Raw genomic sequence first — 18,984 nt, forward strand, 5'->3', positions numbered from 1 at the left:
GAGTCTGGTGGGGTTAAAAACCAGATTGGAGTTTCAGACTGAGGTGTTGTTACAGAGGGAACGGCAATGGGTTTAGAAGCAGAGTGATTTAGGACATTAAGTTGCAAGATAGCATCTGGAGACTGGGGGGGTGGGAGGGGGTGCATTTGAAGACATTGTCACAATATTTAATTGCTGGAAATTGCTACGCGTCTAAGACTGGATATCAGATAAGAATCAGGCAATGGAGAGAGATGCAGAGAAGTAGTTATCAGTGTATTTGTACAAGCTGACCCCACGTGCCAAGAGGCTGAGGAAGAGAATATCCAGGATAGATCCCTGGAGAATCCCAGACCTAGCAGCACAGAAATTAATTCGATCTGCCTGACTTCCCCGGGATGTGTGGCTGACATAAGATCAGTGGAACCAGTGTCCCAGTGTTCCTCAACAGCACGTGTCACAAGCATTTTAGAAACTTGTCATAAGTAGAATTTATATTTAAAGAATTTGAGCCTGCAGAATATTACCTAAGGATGGCTTTTATCTGTGAGTGATGCAAAGCACCATAATGACCCATATTGGGGTCTTTGAAGAGTTTGAAGTGTCAGGGATTCCCATATCTCCTTTCATTGTCCTGCTAACCATTCTTTTATTCCAGTGGCACATTTAAGCTTCAAACTGGAACGAAATTAATGCCAAAACTGTTTGTAATTGACTTAAAATCCAGAATAGTGATAAGTTCTGTGACATCTATGTGTTATGAGAAAAGACATGTTCTTTGACTGAGGAAATCTTGAGTCTGGAGGAGAGGGGTGAGGTACTTGCTTCCTAATCCTGCACTTAACAGGCTTTGATCTTGAGTGTGGCTAGAAAACTGTACTCGCTGCAGAGTTTGAATGCAAACCTGCCCCAAATGCTATGCTATGATGTGTACGTTGCACTGTCTACCTGCAGCCATCTCTTCACATGTTCAACCGCCCTGGGACCTACATAGAAATAAATTCAACACAGGAGAACTTTGAGGTTTTTATTTAAGCCCATCTGTAGAGGAAACCACTAGCTGTGGTATTGAGCAGTGCAGACCTGAAGATATCTTGGGTTTGATATCTTGTCTTTGGTCCAGTCTACTTTTAAGTTCATCATTTCAAATTATTTGGTTTTTTAAAGTTTAATTGAAGCTATTGCATAATTTTATTCTGTCTTTTTCTTTACCCAAAAATTTTGATTTTAACTCAACAGGGTAGATTTTGGCCTTCAAATCTGTAGGTTAGAAAGAGGAGAGAAGGCAGCAAGAAGTTCAAGGTGCCCTGTTGCTACGTAGGTGCGCTTTCCTGTAACGGTCACTGTGAATGTCCAGGTGAGGACAGCATTGGGTTCAACTGTAATACACTCCAGAGTCGATTATCCTTTACGCCAAACCGCTGGCTAGACTGTTCCACGAGAAGCATGAGTACCTATTAGAATAATAAAATCCCTACAATGCAGAAGCGGCCATTTGGCCCATCCAGCCTGCATGAACAACAATTTCACCCAGTCCTTATCCCCGTAACCCCACGTATTTACCCTGCTAACCTCACTGACTCTAAGGGGCAATTTAGTGTGGCCAATCAACCTTATCCACATACCTTTGGAGTGTGGGAGGAAACTAGAGCACCCAAAGGAAACCCACACAGACACAGGGAGAATGTTTAAACTCCACACAGTCACACGAGGCTGGCATTGAACCTGAGTCCCTGGCACAGTAAGGTAGCAGTGCTATCCACTGAACCACTGCCTGGGCAAGACACCAGGACTCCAGTAAGAAGTTAAGGTGCCAGTTTTTCTTTGTCAACATAATTTGCATAAATGATCTCACTAATTAGTGTAGGCGGCTGAGATTTGCAGGGTGTATTTGTGCTCAGTGAATTGCAAGGAAATTTTCATTTTAAGTTGTTTTCCCTTAGGGAAAACTACCAGGATATTGTTTTCCCTTTCTGCACCCTTGAACTAGCCTTTGTTACCAATTTGTTGATGCACCAACAATGTGGGAGTCAGTATGATATAATGGACTGCCAGCCTGTCTGCTCTATTGGATACTGAGCCACAAGTCCTGGCTGATGGTGCATTGTAGGGCACATAGATGTTGCCTAGTTCTTTTCCTGCTGTCTAGGGTGAGTGGTGGTTGTAATTAGTTCTCCCCCTTTTTAAAGTTAGCTGCCAGTCACACTGACCTAATCACTTGCAAGTAAAACCTCCACCTTTGTTGAGCGTGGGAGTGTTTATGAACTGTAGCTGATTGAAGGGAGACCGTGTGTTTTCTCTGGTGTGCTGCAACCTAAATTCTCACGATGCTCTGCAGGGCAGAATCTTTTAAGCAAAACTACAATTGCATTTTTTACTTGGAAAGTCTATCTACCCTAAAACAAAATATCCCTAAGCATTATAAGCTACCATTTTCAATACTGTGAAACAGTCTAGAGACACTTTAAGAGGCTAGTCCATCCATAACAAGACATAGTAATTGGCTTCACTAAGCCTAATCTATGTATGGTATTTTCATGGATCCCCTCTCCTTTGCTGTGCACAGGATTACCTTCTGTTGATCCCTACATCAATGAACAGCTAGATTCCTGCCCCTGGGGAGAATATTAAACCTGGGGCACTGCTGTGGAATCCTATTTGTTTGACGCGAGTAATTACTCACTGTTCCTTGCATTAGCACCTGAGCTATAGTTGCTTTTATTCAAATTAGCTTCTGGATATTACGAGCAACGATCTCTCCCTTCAACATTTCCTTCATTTGCAGGAGGTGGGTGGCAGCTTTTAGTGAATCCTCACGATAAGCACCACTCAAGAGGTGGCTGTAGCTCATCTGTGTGGACCACTTTAGCCTAATATGAATTTTGTAACAGGTTAACAGCAGTAACCTCAAAGTTTATCAAATTTTACAGCTCAGTAAGTTATTCAGCTCATTGTGCCTGTGTTTCGAACAAGCTCTCCAGTTAGTCCTGGGAGCCCTGCTCTTTCCCCAGATCTCTGCTGACTTTTTCACCTTCAAGTACTTATCCAGTTCCCATCAAAAAATCTGGGTAGCCACAGTCATACTGAAAGAGACTGCCCCGCCTCAGTAGCAAGGCATTGTAAATAGCCCCATCAACTTGGTGCCTGCTTCGTGGAATTTGCGCTTGTGCTACTGTTCCTTGTTTGGCCTGCCCCACTCAATTCACTGCAGTATTAAGATAAATCCTGCTGTACAGATCCATTCTATCCTGGATCTCCCAATCTGCCACCAGATTTTGGTTTAGTTAACATGCTCATTGCATTAACATGCTTTGTTAGGGATGCTGTTTCCTGTGTTTGTTATTTAAGAATATATTATATCCAGTTTTTTACTACCTAGTAATCTGTTTCCAGAAGAAGCCAATTTGGAACATTGACTAGCTTGCTCCAATGGCTGTATTGGTGAGCGAAATCATGAGGCAGTATTTAATCATGGAGGAATGATGCAGAGGGAAGTTTAAAAGTGCTTTAAATATTGGCACCAGTTACCTTATCGTTAGGACTGAGCGAGTTAGAATTAAAAGCATCCATTTCAAGGAGCTAGAATAGATGTTCCTTCACTGTCATGGGACAAAATCCTGGAACTCCCTCCCTAATCGCACTGTGGGTGTATCTATGCCTCTGGGACTTAAACAGATCAAGGTGGCAGCTCACCACCACCTTCTCAAGAGCAACTAGGAAGGGGCAACAAATGTAGATCTAAGTCAGTGATGCCCACATCCAATAAATGAACTAAACCAAATGAGATGCGAGAGTGACAGCACTAGTTTCTTATGGAGTTGACTTGTTGAAAGTGCATTCATCCAGCTTTATTCTACCTGCCTCCCCCCCCCCCCAGTCCTGAAGTGGGAACTGCAACAATTAAGACTGAAGTGATGGGGCGTACAGTGTTATCTGTCACTACCTTCTGACTTAACCAGTGTTCATCTGCAAAAGCAAAGTACAAATTGGTTGCACTGGGCTGCCTTAAGGATTGTTGTCAGATAATACTTGTAAGGGCTAGGAGCTACTCTGTTTCCTGCCTTCTGAATAGGTGAGGAAATGGCCTTAACTGAAGAAGAAAAGATTTCCTGTTTTAATGTAGGTGAAGATGCCACAATAGTCTGAGTTGTTTAGCCAGTTAGTAACTGAGTCCAATCAGATTCTTATTTTTGTGCTGAGTTTATTCACCTCAAATGAGACAGTTGGATGCTACAGTTGTCCTCCTTCCCTCTTGCCAAAACTGGCATCACAAAGGGAAAAAGCAGTTAGGATTTCTGCTCTTGTAAAGTAACTTGCTACCCAAGGACAGCTTCTCTGCTCGTTTCTCCACGCTTCATAGTGCTTTCCTCTTAGGAGCCTCCCATTTTCAATTGCATTGAGTAATATTATTAGGGAAAACAATACACAAGATGGCTTCCTCGCATGTGCTTAAAGGAAGTCCTCTTGCTGAAGGATCCTCTACGTAAGCAACTGCTATCTCTCTAGTTTCTCCTCACTCTTCTCCTGTTCACCACTGAAAATCCATTGGCACTGTCTTTGGTTAAGGCGTGTAACCCTGAGCATCAGATCTTATTGGGGCCTGGGGTGAATCACAAAAGGGCAGAAACGACCTCCGCCCCAAGTTTTTAATAACCAGCAGACTCTGCTGTCAGATGTAAATTAAGGACAAGATTGTAACGGTCTCATTAGTCAATTATCCTAGCCAAATTCACCATGTAGGCTCATGGAGATTTGGCTAACATTTTAGAAAAGGGCATTTCCTGCCCCCAGGGAACCGTACCCCTGCAGGATTCTGTACCTTCAGAAAGTGGTGGGTGGGCGGGGTGACAAAATTGGCAAAAAAAATCCTTTTAAAAATGGAAATATTTTTCTAAGATACTGTCTCTCTGCTTCCAAAGCAACAAATTCTGTGTCCCCTGACGCAAAAAACTCAACCTACAAAATCACAGGCTGCCACAGGAAGATTAATGTGTAGGTGGAATGAAAAGATAGGAAATAGATTATGTCTATTTAAACTTGGGTGTCACCAAGTTAAATTTCAAACATCGACACTTTAAAAATGGGAATGATTAGCACTTTATTATTCAGTGTAAATTGAATCTGGACAGCACCTTGAGTTTAGATTTCACAGCCTCTGTTATGCTCTGCTGACCACTCCAGGAATCTTTTTCTTCCCCACCTGAACTTATAAAAATGCTTTATGTCTAATCTCTCATTTCTGCATGAACACCACACAAGAGTTTGTCAGGTTGTGCTGCTGCTATTGAAAGGGCTGGAAGAGACTGAAAGGAAAAGTGCAGGCTGCTGGTTAAATTATAGACCTGTTTGGAAATGCACTTCGTTCTGCCATGTTGGAGCGTTGTCTCAATTGGTTCAATAAAACTTTTGCCTTGGATGGGTGTTACAGACTATAATTCTGATGTGAATCACTCCTCCATGATGGGGTATACCGTGATCACACTTGATCTTGCAGCATATGCAATGTGATCAGTTTACAACTCAAAACTGGAAAAGTTTGTAGATATTTATAATTTCTTGCCAACTCATTTGATTGATCTTTGCTCATAAATAACTGTCAAAATACAACCAAGAACCAACTCCAAAGTGGCAGATCTATCACTAACTTTGTCACCTGTTGGCCATGCTAAACCCACTCTGTGCTTGCTTGCCATGTTAAAGCACTGAATTGGAGGGGGGGGGGGGGGGGGGGGGGTGCAGTGATGGGTGCAGGGTTTAAAATAAATACCAGAGGGGAGAGAAGACGGGGATGAAGGGAGCACCCAACTAAAATAGAAAATTTGTAATTTTCAAAAGCATTGGCAGCACAAAGCTTGTTTCCTATCGCATCAGCATCTTTCGCTACAGGCGTTTTGTGTATTGTTTATAATTCCCCTCTCTCTCTTCCTCACTGTTTCTCCTTCCTCCTCCCCATTTTAAACATTCATGACAATAAAACTCAGGAATTTGAGACACTTCATCTAATTGAATTAAATGCTTCCTGCCTGTGTGCACTGTTGTCATTTATTCTGTGGCTTATGAATCATTGTGTTATATCTTTGATTTTTATTTCTCTGCACTCAAGATGTAACCACATTTTGAAGACCATTGTTACACATTTGCTTTTGGCGTCTCCCTGACTGCTTTACATAGACAACCGTCGTGGGTGGCAATGCTGGATTGAAGACTGGTATCACTGTTAACTGTTGCCAGCTTCATTGCTGGGGGTGAAGAGTAAATCACCCAGTGGTGCGTACTGCCCCTCCCTCCACCACCCCAATTTCTTGGTCATTATCTGACCGGTAATTGTTGGGCAATGCAAGTGTGCGGACAGGGTCAGATTCCAATGTGATGCCCATAAGTGATCAAGCAGCATCCCAGAAGTTGTTGTTTGAGCTCACGTGAAGGTCAAGATAGTGGAGAGCTACTGGTAGCATGAATCAGCTTGCAAAGAGTAAGGGAGACGTTGATTGATTGTTCAAAATCAGAAGAGAATGCATAGTGCCAGAAGATGGTTTAAAAACTGTGTGTCTGTGTGTGGGTGTGTGTGTCTGTATCTGTATGTGTGGGGGAGGTGGTGAGTATGTATGGGGAATGACAAAATTGGACTAATTCAAAAGCACCATTAACCTCCAGGTAATCAATTGAATTAGAGTGAGATATGGTAAATATCTCCCATCTTGGTGCTGTTCTAAATGTATCATCTGTACTTCTGTACAATCCAAATTCCACATTATTTAATTTGACACAAATGTTCCGCAGTGAAACTTTCTATAGTTTTTGTTTGTATTTTTCCCGGGGGTCCAGCATATTGTGCAGCTCCAGATAATTGCCAAGTCATTCAAATAGTTGCCTGGAAGTTAATTGTGCCTTAAAATTGGTCTGTGTTTTCATTTCCTCACCACTTGCCAATTTATCCTGTTCGTCTGGCACTATGTAATACTATTTGTAGCAAGACAAGTGAGCAGTCACATTCCAGGCCAGAGCTGACTAGGTAAAAATAGTAGAGCTATTTTAATTGTCTTATACCCTATTGATATTAAAAATTCTTCAATTTAAGAATAAAATTGTTAAAAGAAAACAAACTTCATAGTGGTCAAGCCAGTTTCTCTACTTCCCCTTCTTGTCTTTCTGCAGCTCTCATTTTACCTTTACCCAATCGATTATAAATCGGCAACAACTTGCATTTATCTAGCACCTTCAGTGCACACAATGCAGTTATCCCAGAGCAAAGCCTGGAGAGCACTTCTCAGCTGCTGTACAGCTTAGCAGGAACTTTAGTTGAAGGGCTGGAGGAGGAGGCAAGGCCATGGCAGGAGGATTTAAAATCAAGGGTGAGAATTTTGAAATTGAGGCATTGCTAGACAGAGAGCTACTGTAGTTCAGTGAGCACAGGAGTGATGAAGTGAATGAGAGTTAGGAAATGGGCAGCAGAGTTTTGGATGAGCTGAGGTTAACAGCGCATGTCTCAGTTCTCTCCAGAGTTACTGATGCCTGTCATTACGATGTGTGCCAGAGTGAGCTGGTGAGGTCAGTTTCTACACGATGCCCACAATGGGCTGAATGGCCTCCTTCCATGCTATAATCATTCTTTTGACTTCCTCTACCTCCCACCTTGTGATTCTCTGTGGTTTAGTCATTGCTGCCCTCCTGCCTGTATTGAGCATAGTGACAAGACTAAGATCAGGAAATCGGATCTCTTTAATCAGCTCATTAGAAACTGCCTGCAGTTTAAAATTGAGTTATCAAATACAAAAACACTTAGGCAATTGAAATATTCCCTTATGAATAGGCCACCCACTTCCTTAAATGTCACATTGCAAAATAGCAAAGTGATTCAAAACCAAATTAGAATTGATTGAATAATATTAGAAATTGAAATACGAGACCATAACGAAACTGTAGAGACAAAGAGCTTTTCCATTGCTAATAACTGGATCAGATTATGTTTTAGTGCATCATAGGATGAAGGCTCTGGGTGACCATTGAAGTGTTAAGTATTTACGTAAAAATAAACTACAGCAATTAACACTTGGACGAGTGAAATATGAGGTAGATAAGATCATCCCAACTCCATCTGAGTTGCACCAAGACTGAAACATGGAGTGGAGTTGCAATCATTCCCTGCAGGGCAGAGAGTCACGATGTGGAGATGCTGGCGTTGGACTGGGGTAAACACAGTAAGAAGTCTCAACATCAGGTTAAAGTCGAACAGGTTTATTTGGTAGCAAACGCCACTGGCTTTCAGAGTGCTACTCCATTGTCAGGTGAGTGGGAGTTCTGATCACAAACAGGGCATTTAAAGGCACAAACTCAATTTACATGAATAATGATTGGAATGTGAGTCTTCACAGCTAATCAAGACTTAAAGGTACAGACAATGTGACAGTTTATGTCTTTACATGCCCTGTTTGTGATCCGAACTCCTATTCACTTGATGAAGGAGCAGCGCTTCAAAAGCTAGTGGTACCAAGTAAACCTGTTTGCTACCAAGTAAACCTGTTGGACTACAACCTGGTGTTGAGATATTTCTTACTGGGCAGAGAGAGGACTGCTATTTGGTGCTCTGTGGGAAAAGGGTAGAATACTCCAGTTACTGGAGCCCAGTAGCAGCAGAGAAAACAATAGATGAATAAGAGATGAATTAGGCATCAGAATATCCAGGCACTTTAACATTCCAAAATAAAAATCTTCTCAAAATATTTACCTGAGTATTTACAGGCTGTCTGGTTGGAGCTGACTTTCTCTAATCCTGGTCAGGGCAGTGGCAAAGTTTCTATTTTACAGATCCCCAGAACTAGTGACCCACATCCTCTGGGAGGTTCATCCTTCTCAGCAGTTAGCTGATCTTCCTGTCTCCTGTTTGACCATGGCAATGTTTGTCTGGGTTTGCAGTCCCGCTGTATGATGTAAATAACGCTTCCTGATCTCTCAATAGGTTTGCAAAAACAGTGTTTTCTTCCAAAGCACTCGTCAAAATCCATACTGCAGAACTTGGACGCAGGGGTTGGAGTTAGAGGCTAGCACTGAAGGGGAGGAAGGCAGAATGGAGTAGAGTGCGTTGGTCCACTGGGGCAGGAAGGAGCACAGAATACTACTGTGCACTAGACAAGAGAGTGAGGGGATGGAAGCTGTCATGTCAGCTGGAAGTGGAGTATGTGAGCTGTAACTCGGTGGATAGCACACTTAAAAAGCTCCAAGTTAGCAGTCTGATTCAGTACTGAGGGAGTGCTGCACTGTCAGAGAGCCACCTTTTGATTGAAAAATTAAACCAAGGCTCCATCTGCCCTATGGTGAATGTAAAAGACTCTTTGGAATACTTCAAACAACCAGTGTTATGGTCAATATTTATTCTCAATCAACATCACAAAATTTCATGAAGATTGTGGGAGCTTGCTGTGCACAATTTGGCTGCTGTATTTCCTACGTTGTATGGTGTGGAGCTGGTAGCGTTTGCTACCAAATAAACCTGTTGGACTTCAACCTGGTGTTGAGAGACTTCTTACTGTGTTTCCTACATTGCAACAGTGACTTTACTTCACAAATACACCAAAGACTGTAAAAGTGCTTTGGGTTGACCAGAAGTCATGAAAGGTGCTATAGAAATGCAATTCTTTCTGTTTCTCTTTGGTCTACTGAGAGACATGATTAACAGGCTGAAATGCTTCAATGCAAAACAAGGGGTGAACAATGTTAAAATGCTGAGGGGAGAAGAGTGACAGCAGGAACTAGGGTAAATCATTGAATCCCTACAATGCTGAATTGAGCTATGCGGCCCATCGAGCCTGCACCGGCAACGATCCCATTCAGGCCCTATCCCCATGAAGGTGAGAAGAGAGGAAAGCTCTGGCATGGAGTGGAGGAAGGAGAGAGTGAGTGAGTGAAATCTCAGTATCCAGTCAGATATTCAGGAGGCTACTTGGCTCATTATTAGCATCACGGTCATGGCCACCAGCTGCTACTCTTGTCAAGAGAGCTTTCGTCTCCTTCCAATAGCAGAGGTAAACTGCACCAGCGTGCACTGTAGTTAGACACACACAAGACAGGCTGGAAGTGGGAAGGTGGTGCCACTGAACTTGTCAGTGGTGCTGCTGTTGGCAAGACCTTCGATCATGCTTGCTGGATCATCCAGATGCCAGCTTGTTGTTTCTGGATGGGATGTACCCGTGGTCTGGGTTGTAGTTTGTTTTGGTATAGATGTCTTTTGTCTTTAGGCTCCCCTTGAACTCTCTGGTCGTAGAACCTGACTAAAAAGAACAGTTATACTCTGCCACCTTCCAGACTGGAGAGAGGATCTTAACTAATTCTAAGTTGGTTATGAACATTTTCCCCCCCGCTCTGAAACGCAGGAGGGAAGTATCAGCCCATGTGATTGAGGCTACCTGTAATTCTTTTCAACTGTTATCCGCAAGTGGTTCAGTCGTGTATATTGAGAAGGTAGATCTGTTTGGCATTACCTTTCCTTTGATATTTGCCCTTGGAAATTAAATGACTTGTGATTCGGTTCCCACAGCAGTGCTGTAAAACTGGGGCATTTTTCACATGCTCCCTTGCTCTATAATTCCTTGGACTTCTCCAGCCCTTCCACATGCGACTCTTCCCCTTCCCACCTCCCCCTCCCACTCCATACCTCCCTCATTGTCAACTCCACATTTTGCTTTTTTAAGAATTATTTTGCCAATTAGACCGTGATGGTCAAAACTGCATGCCATTTTGTCCCATTTTGGACTTGCTTTGATGTGAAGTATGTGGTGATGTGATTCACACAAGTGCATGTGCTGGTGAGACCTTCATTCAAGCTTGTCAAATTCACATTTTCAAGTAAATTTTTAAAAGAAGTGTTTTGCCTCTGAATCCTGCAACAACTTCATTTAGCAATGTCGACAAACTGAAATTCACGAGGTGATGGACAAATCTGAATATCCCAGTCTATCAGATGGTCGGAAACAAAATCCCATTTTTGAGTTACTCAAGTTCATTTCGCTGTCCATGTTGCCAAGTTGAAGTATTGCAGGGTGCAAATACTGTTTTGTTGCTTTTTGCATCAGTGTGATTTTTGTTCACATTTGCATATGCTTTTGTTTTTTTTTGCGTGCTAATCTGCTTTCATGGTGCAATCCTGCAAATTTTAACACCTGCTTTTAGTAATCTTTAGAAGTATTAGATAACTGTAGTCTTAATTTAATCCTAAATTTTAATACCTGCCTCTGCTAATAGCCTTAAAGTATTAAGAGTGTTCTATAGCTGTCATGTGCTGTTGTTTTATATTGTGCTCCTTACATGCAGGTGAAGGTAATGACCGAGTTGGAGCTGTTAGCTGTGGCGTGTGAGCAGTTCCTGGGGAAAAGTGTCCAAGAGACCAAAAGTGTGGTGTTACAAACCCTGGAAGGACATCTCCGAGCTATCTTGGGTAACTTGTGGATTTGAGTTACTTTAAATTCTCACAAGCGCGCTGCTCCTCACCCTCACCCCCACACCTCCCTCCATTAAAAAAAATCTTTCGGAGTGCTGCTGCTTCATCAGGTGTTCACTCACCTGATGAAGGAGCAGCACTCAGAAAGCTCGTGCTACCAAATAAACCTGTTGGACTTTAACCTCGTGTTGTGAGTCTACTTACTGTGCTTACCCCAGTCCTTTGCCAGCAATTCATAAGAACATAAGAAATAGGAGCAGGAGTAGGCCATCTGGCCCTTCGAGCCTGCCCCGCCATTCAATAAGATCATGGCTGATCTGTCGTGGCTCAGTTCCACTTTCCCGCCCTCTCCCCATAACCCTTAATCCCCTCTCTTATCAAAAACCCATCAACCCGCTTCTTAAAAATATTTAGCGAAGCAGCCTCCACCACTTCAACGGGCAGAGAATTCCAGATATTCACCACCCATTGAGTGAAGAAGTTCCTCCTCAACTCCGTTCTAAACCGCCCCCCCTTTATCTTGAGGCTGTGCCCCCTAGTCCTACTGTCTTTTTTGAGCGGGAAGAGTCTCTCCACCTCTATCCTATCCATCCCATTCATCATCTTATACGTCTCAATGAGATCTCCCCTCATTCTTCTAAACTCTAACGAGTACAAGCCTAGTTTATTCAGCCTCTCCTCATAGCTCAACCCCCTCAACTCCGGTATCAGCCTAGTAAACCTCCTCTGCACTCCCTCCAAGGCCAAAATATCCTTGCGCAGGTGCGGCGCCCAAAACTGCACACAGTACTCCAGCTGCAGCCTCACCAATGCCCTATACAGCTGCAGCAAGACCTCCCTACTTTTATATTCAATCCCCCTCGCTATGAAGGCCAGCATCCCATTCGCCTTCCTGACCACCTGCTGCACCTGCAGGCTGGGTTTTTGCGACTCATGCACAAGGACCCCGAGGTCCCTCTGCACCGTCGCCTGCTGCAGTTTTTCGCCACGTAAGTAATAGTCCTTCCTACCATTCTTCCTACCAAAGTGGACCACCTCTATTTGACACATATGTAATACAGTCCTCGTTGTTTATTGCCCACGTAGTGGTGTTAATGTAATTAGCCCACTATAAGTGTTGGCTGACGTGCCATCATTTGCAGGGACTGTAACCACTTTGAGTGCAAGCACTGTGAGCAGTGAAAAGGGCCATGCGCGTTTTCCCTCTTACAACCAGGCTCACCAGTTTGAACACATTGTGCCTCTTGTTTGGCTACATCTCTCTGCAACTCCATTCCCCAAAGGATAGGGGAGGATAGTGGGAGTTGGATCAGCAATTCAACTCCAGGAGCACTGTAGGTAGGAGGCATCTTTCGTACATTGAGAATACATGGACCTTTTAAAGTTGATGTATTCTTGCACTGTATCAGTGGCACTTTCGTGTCAGCCATGACTTAGCACACTTGCCTCTGGCTCTCAAGGTTTTGAATTCAAGTCCCATTCCAGTTCTTGAGCACAAAGATCAAAGCTGCCACTCCAGTTTGGTACTGAGGCAGTGCCGCACTGTTAGAGGAGTTGTCTTTTGGGTGAGACACGACTGTGATCCAATGGAACTACTTGCGGGTGAATGTAAACAAAAACCCCATGGCACTATTTTGAAGAAAAACAAGGAAGTTAACCCAATCTCCAAGTCAGTATTTATCCCTCAGTCAACATCACAAAACATTATCATGTTGTTATTTGTGGGAGCTTGCTGTGAATCTATTGACTGCCACGCTTCCTACATTACAACAGCAACCGCACTTCAGAAGTTCATTGTCCATGCAATAGTTTGAGATATCCGGTGGCTATGTAAAGTGCTATTAAATAGTCTCTTTCTTTAATGCAGTGGGTGAGACTATATTGAAAGAAAATCTACCAATAATGGGCATTTTGCAACATTATTAGCTTTCTTGTCCACACTTAACCTCCATCGTGTTTGATCAGATACTAGTGAACATGACTGCCTACTTTGTGATGCACATCACTGAACTCCCCTGGAATGAGCAGCTGGCCTGAGCTGAACAAGCCTCTTTCGATAGGAGACCAGTAGTATTTAGACTAAACGTCATAGGCTGCAGGGTTACAGCTGCGTTTTTCCCAAAATAACCTTGCTGACTTCTGAACATGGGACAGAGGATTCCTACGCCATGGGCATAGATTTTTGTCATGGGATTGAGTTTCCCCTTTAAAAAAAATTTAAAGAAAAAATCCCCTGTCACAAGCAGTGTGAGAATCAATTTAAAATTTAATTCAAAAAATGTTTTTCACAATGCACACTTTACAGATATCAATAATAAAACAGCTCAATGATCAGTAGTTTAAGTTTATTTATTAGTATCACAAGTAGGCTTACATTAACACTACAATGAAATTATTGTGAAATTCGCCTAGTTGCCACACTTCGGCGCCTGTTTGGGTACACTGAGGGACAATTAGCATGGCCAAAGCACCTAACCAGCACATCTTTCAGACTGTGGGAGGAAACCGGAGCACTCAGAGGAAATCCGTGGAGACATGGGGAGAACGTGCAAACTCTTTAACATAGAATCATTGAAAGGGGCCTCAACTATCTGGGGGTCAGGGCCTCTGACAGTGCAGCACTCCCTCAGCACTGCACTGCTAGCATCAGCTTCCAGAATGGGATTTGAATCTGCAACCTTCTGAATCTCAAGCAAGGTTGGGATTCTTGCATTCTACCTTTTTATCGTGACCCAAATTGTACACATTTTGTTTCTACTTGGCTTCCAATTTCCATGAGATTTTATATCAGCCCAATCATTTAAACTTTGACAGATTCACTTTGAATCTACTCTCACGCTAGTTCAGCATTCCAGAATCATATCAAAGCTAATTCATCTTTGAGGTGAGGTTGTTAGTGAAGGCAAGAAAAAGCACAGTAATTGAAATGAATTATCTGTCTGCTACAGTATGATTAACTTTATTCCTACCCAATCCTGAACAAGTGAGATTTGTGCAAATCATCGGACTTGGGGTTTTTGTGGTTATTCCGAAGGGAGAGAGAACATGTCTGATCTCCTGTAAGGGTCTGCGTGGGCTGCTTGCTCCCCTCTGATTTGTTCCTGCACTTTTTGCTGAGATGTGCAACAGCTTTTAGTCGATGCCCTGGCCCCTGGGCACAACTCTCAGTAACTGAGCAGAGCAGCTGAGCTCAGTTCAACTCAGTGCCTCCCCTATCCGTAGTCTGCGTCCTCTCCATCCACTATACAAACACTGAAGTAATGGCAAAAGCCTTTTATTTAATTGTGACTTCAAGTTTGTTGTGCTTCAGTCATTGAGTCTGCTCCGTCATTCAATCAGCCACGATTGAATGGTAAAACAGACCCGATGGGCCGAGTGGCCTAATTCTGCTCCAGTGTCTTATGCTGTAGGCATTTTGTTATCTTAACCTTGTAATAAATCTTAAATCCCTCATGGAGTTGCAGAGTGATGAATGCCCCCTGCGCCCCCCCCCCCCCCCCCCCAAATCCAGAGGAATAGTCTGTAAACTTCCGGATTCATTGGGGTGAATTAACTTCTGTTTTGCTCCCACAGGAACACTGACCGTTGAAGCAATCTATCAGGACCGAGATCAGTTTGCCCAGCTGGTGCGTGAGGTAGCTGCTCCTGATGTGGGCCGCATGGGAATCGAGATCCTCAGTTTCACCATCAAGGTTAAAAATAAGAAACATACTTCCAGCGCACATTTATCTGCGGCCAACTTTAGTTTCACTTGCTTTTCATTTTTAATGAATTCAAAAAGCTCCCAGCAACAGCTGGATCAAGGTTTGCAATGATCAGATAATGAGATAAATGGATTAAACATGTTGAATATTTGCTGTGTTGGGATCTGGCACTCCTTCTGTTTAGAATGGGACCATGGAAACAAAATATGGCCATTCAGCCTCTGGAACCTATTGCATCAGTCAGTTAGGCTGTGGCTGACCTGCAGTTTTGATTCCATCTATCTGCTTGGTTCTGTGTTCCATTATGCTGTTGCCCAATAAAAATCTAACAATCTCAGGTTTGAAATTTTCAATTTGCCTCCCCCTCCTCCAGACCTAACAGCTTTTTTTTTGGGGGGGGAGGGGGTGTTGAGAAGGAAGAATTCCAGATTTCCATTACCTTTTGTATGAAGAAGTGCTTCCTGACATCACCTCTGATCAACCTAGCTCTAATTTTAAGCTTCTGGCCTCTTGCTCTGGACCCCCATACCAGAGGCAATAGTTTCTCTCTCTGTACTCTATCAAATCCTTTCACTGCCTTAAACCCATCTCAATTAGATCCCACCTTGATATCCTATATTCAATAGAATGCAGACCTAGCCGATGCAATCTGTCCTCATAAATTAAACATTTTAGCCCAGGTATCATTCAGGTGAATCTGTGTTGCTCCAATATCCTTCCAAAGGCACCAAAAATTCTACTCCAGATGGAGTCCAAACGAAGTGTTATATAATTGTAACCTGACTTCCATCCCCTGTATTACAGCCCCCTGGAGATAAAGGCCAATATTCCATTAGCTTTTTGTATGTTTTTTTTGTATCTCTCCACTTGTAATTTTTGTATTTGTCCTGCAAATTGCTGTGATCAGGGGTGAAGGCTGATACTTTGTTTTTTTTAAAGGAAAGTAGTTTGTGGTATGCTTGCATTTAAATGACAGAACTTCCCACGCTGTGCTATTGATTTGAATCAGTCAGTCTGAGGGGGAGACAGCAAATGAAGACAAGCTGTTTCCACACACAGACTGTTGGTACGCCCAGGCTACAGTTTGAATATCTCCATGTGCTCAATTAGAATGGCATTGGCAGAATCTTGGAAGCAGATGGCCTGCCTACCTTCTTGGCTGCAAAGTGGTGCATTTGGAGGAAAGGATGTGTAGTGTGGGAGGGGGAAACTGAAGAGGCCATGTTTAAACAGCACTCTGTTGTAGACTTCTGCTGTAGGCGAGTGCTTTCTTCTTGGAGTTGTGCTTCCCTTTTGTTTCTGGATTGCCTCTCTTTTCCTTGCAAAGGGCTAGATTAACTTCCATTTCTGCTGGGCTGTGGCACGGATTACAGTTGCAGGATGTAGGTGATTCAGATTGCACCAAGGACCAGCATTGAGGCCTTTCTTCCAGATAGTCATGGATGTTTATAATCAAGCAAGTGAGACGAAGCGCCAGGGTCAACGATTTTGTTTTTATTCGTGGGAGGCGTTGCTAGCTGGCCAGCATTTATTGCCCATCCCTAGTTGCAGTTGAGAAGTGGTGGTGAGCTGCCTTCTTGAGATGCTGCAGCCCACCTGAAATTTTGTAGTCATTGATACAACTGAGTGTCTCACGAGGCCATTTCAGAGGGGCAGTTGAGAATCAACCACAATGTTGTGGCTCTGGAGTTGCATATAGGCTAGACCAGATAAAGATGACAGATTTTCTTTCCTGAAGAGCATTAGTGAACTGGATGGGTTTTTCTGACAATTGACAACGGTTTCATGGTCATCAGTAGATTCTTAATTCCAGTTGTTTTTTTTTACTGGATTCAAATTCCACCATCTGCTGTGGTGGGATTCAAACCCAGGTCCCCAGAACTTTAGCTGAGTTTCTGGATTGATAGTCTAGCAATAATATTAGATCATGTTTGCAGATGACATTGAGCTGTGTGGTGGGGATGAGAATGTGATCAAGTATCATTATCAATTATAGACCAGTGAGTTGGAAGTTAGAGACCAGTGAATCTAATCTCAGTGGTTGGTAAGTTGATGGAGAAGATCCTGAGGGGCAGGATTTATGTACATTTGGAGAGGTATAATGTGATTAAGAATAGTCAGCCTTAAGGCAGATCATGCCTCACGAGCCTGATTGAATTTTTTGAAGATGTGACTAAACACATTGATGAAGGAAGAGCAGTGGATGTAGTATATATGGACTTCAGCAAGGCATTTGATAAGGTGCCCTATGCACGGCTTATTGACAAAGTGAGGGGGTGTGGGATCCAAGGGGAAATTGCTTCGTGGATCCAGAACTGCCTTGCCCACAGAAGGCAAGGAGTGGTTATAGATGGGTCATATTCTGCTTGGAGGTCAGTCACCAGTGGAGTGCCCCAGGGATCTGTTCTGGGACCCTTACTCTGTGTGATTTTTACAAATGACCTGGATGAGGAAGTGGAGAGATGGGTTGGTAAGTTTGCTGATGACACAAGGTTGGAGGTGTTGTGGATAGTGTAGAGGGATGTCAGAAGTTGCAGCGAGACATTGATAGGATGCAAGACTGGGCAGAGAAGTGGCAGATGGCGTTCTACCAAGATAAGTGTGAAGTGGTTCATTTTGGCAGGCCAAATAGGATGGCAGAATATAATATTAATGGTAGGACTCTTGGCAGTGTGGAAGATCAGAAGGATCTTGGGGTCTGAGTTCATAGGACGCTCAAAGCAGCTGCGCAGGTTGAAGCTGTGGTTAAGAAGGCGTATGGTGTACTGGCTTTCATCAATCAAGGAATTGAGTTTAGGAGTCGAGAGATAATGTTGCAGCTATATAGGACCCTGGTCAGACCCCACTTGGAGTACTGTGCTCAGTTCTGGTCGCCTCATTACAGGAAGGACATGGAGGCCATAGAAAGGATGCAGAAGAGATTTACAAGGATGTTACCTGGATTGGGGAGCATGCTATATGTGGATAGGTTGAGGGAGCTTGGCCTTTCCTCCTTGGAGAGACGAAGGATGAGGGGTGATTGTTAGAGGTCTGTAAGATGTTGAGAGGTCTTGATCGAGTGGATAGTCAGAGGCTTTTTCCCAGGGCTGAAACGGTTGCCACAAGAAGAAACAGGTTTAATGTGCTGGGGTGTAGGTACAGAGGAGATGTCAGGGGTAAGTTTTTCACTCAGAGTGATGGGTGGGTGGAATGGGCTGCCGGCAACGGTGGTGGAGGTGGATTCAATAGGGTCTTTTAAGAGACTTTTAGATCAGTACGTGGAACTTAGTAAGATAGAGGGTTATACGTAAGCGTAGTAATCTCTAAGGTAGGGACATGTTCGGCACAGCTTTGTGGGCCAAAGAGCCTCTACTGTGTTGTAGTTTTTCTACGTTTCTATGTAAGTATCTAATTAGATGAGTAGGAAGATCAGTCAACCAAAGACCCAATATTATGGACTGTCGGCTTTAGCCTAGAGAAAAAGATCAGAGTGAAGATAATGGGTGAAGACTTAGAGAAAGTGAGTCGTTTCAAGAACCTCGGGTCCTGCTGCAATAAAAAAGCTTATTTGTTATTAGTGTCACAAGTAGGCTTACGTTAATACTGCAATAAAGTTACTGTGAAAATCTCCAAATCACCACACTCCAGTTCTTGTGGTGTGAGATCATTTACATCTGAGAGGTCAGACAGGCCTCAGTTGTTTAATGTGTCACCAGAATGATGGCACCTCTGAGCATGCAGTGCTCCCTCAGTACTGCACTCGACCATACTTCAGTCATATAAAAACCTTGATGTGTGTCAGCAGGCTAAATTAACATGGGGAGTGTTACAGTTAAGACTGTCCAACCTGCGACCCAGAATAGTGTAAAGTCTATCAGTGGTTGCCGGATG

The 18,984-nt window shown here is 43.3% G+C and overlaps 1 protein-coding gene across 2 annotated transcripts in view; it reads left to right on the plus strand.

Moving 5' to 3' along the window:
• The window catches only part of LOC145357537 (flotillin-2), a 114,110-nt gene that overhangs the window by 77,792 nt on the left and 17,334 nt on the right, over positions 1–18,984 (plus strand). For both annotated transcript variants that reach the window (XM_080210990.1, XM_080210988.1), the window contains exons 4-5: positions 11,284–11,407; positions 14,984–15,102. In XM_080210990.1, the coding sequence (XP_080067116.1) occupies positions 11,284–11,407; positions 14,984–15,102 (243 nt within the window). The remainder of the gene's footprint in view (positions 1–11,283; positions 11,408–14,983; positions 15,103–18,984) is intronic.

This window comes from Carcharhinus amblyrhynchos, chromosome 23 (genome assembly GCF_965287045.1).
Source record: "Carcharhinus amblyrhynchos chromosome 23, sCarAmb.v2.hapA, whole genome shotgun sequence".
Taxonomy (NCBI): domain Eukaryota; kingdom Metazoa; phylum Chordata; class Chondrichthyes; order Carcharhiniformes; family Carcharhinidae; genus Carcharhinus; species Carcharhinus amblyrhynchos.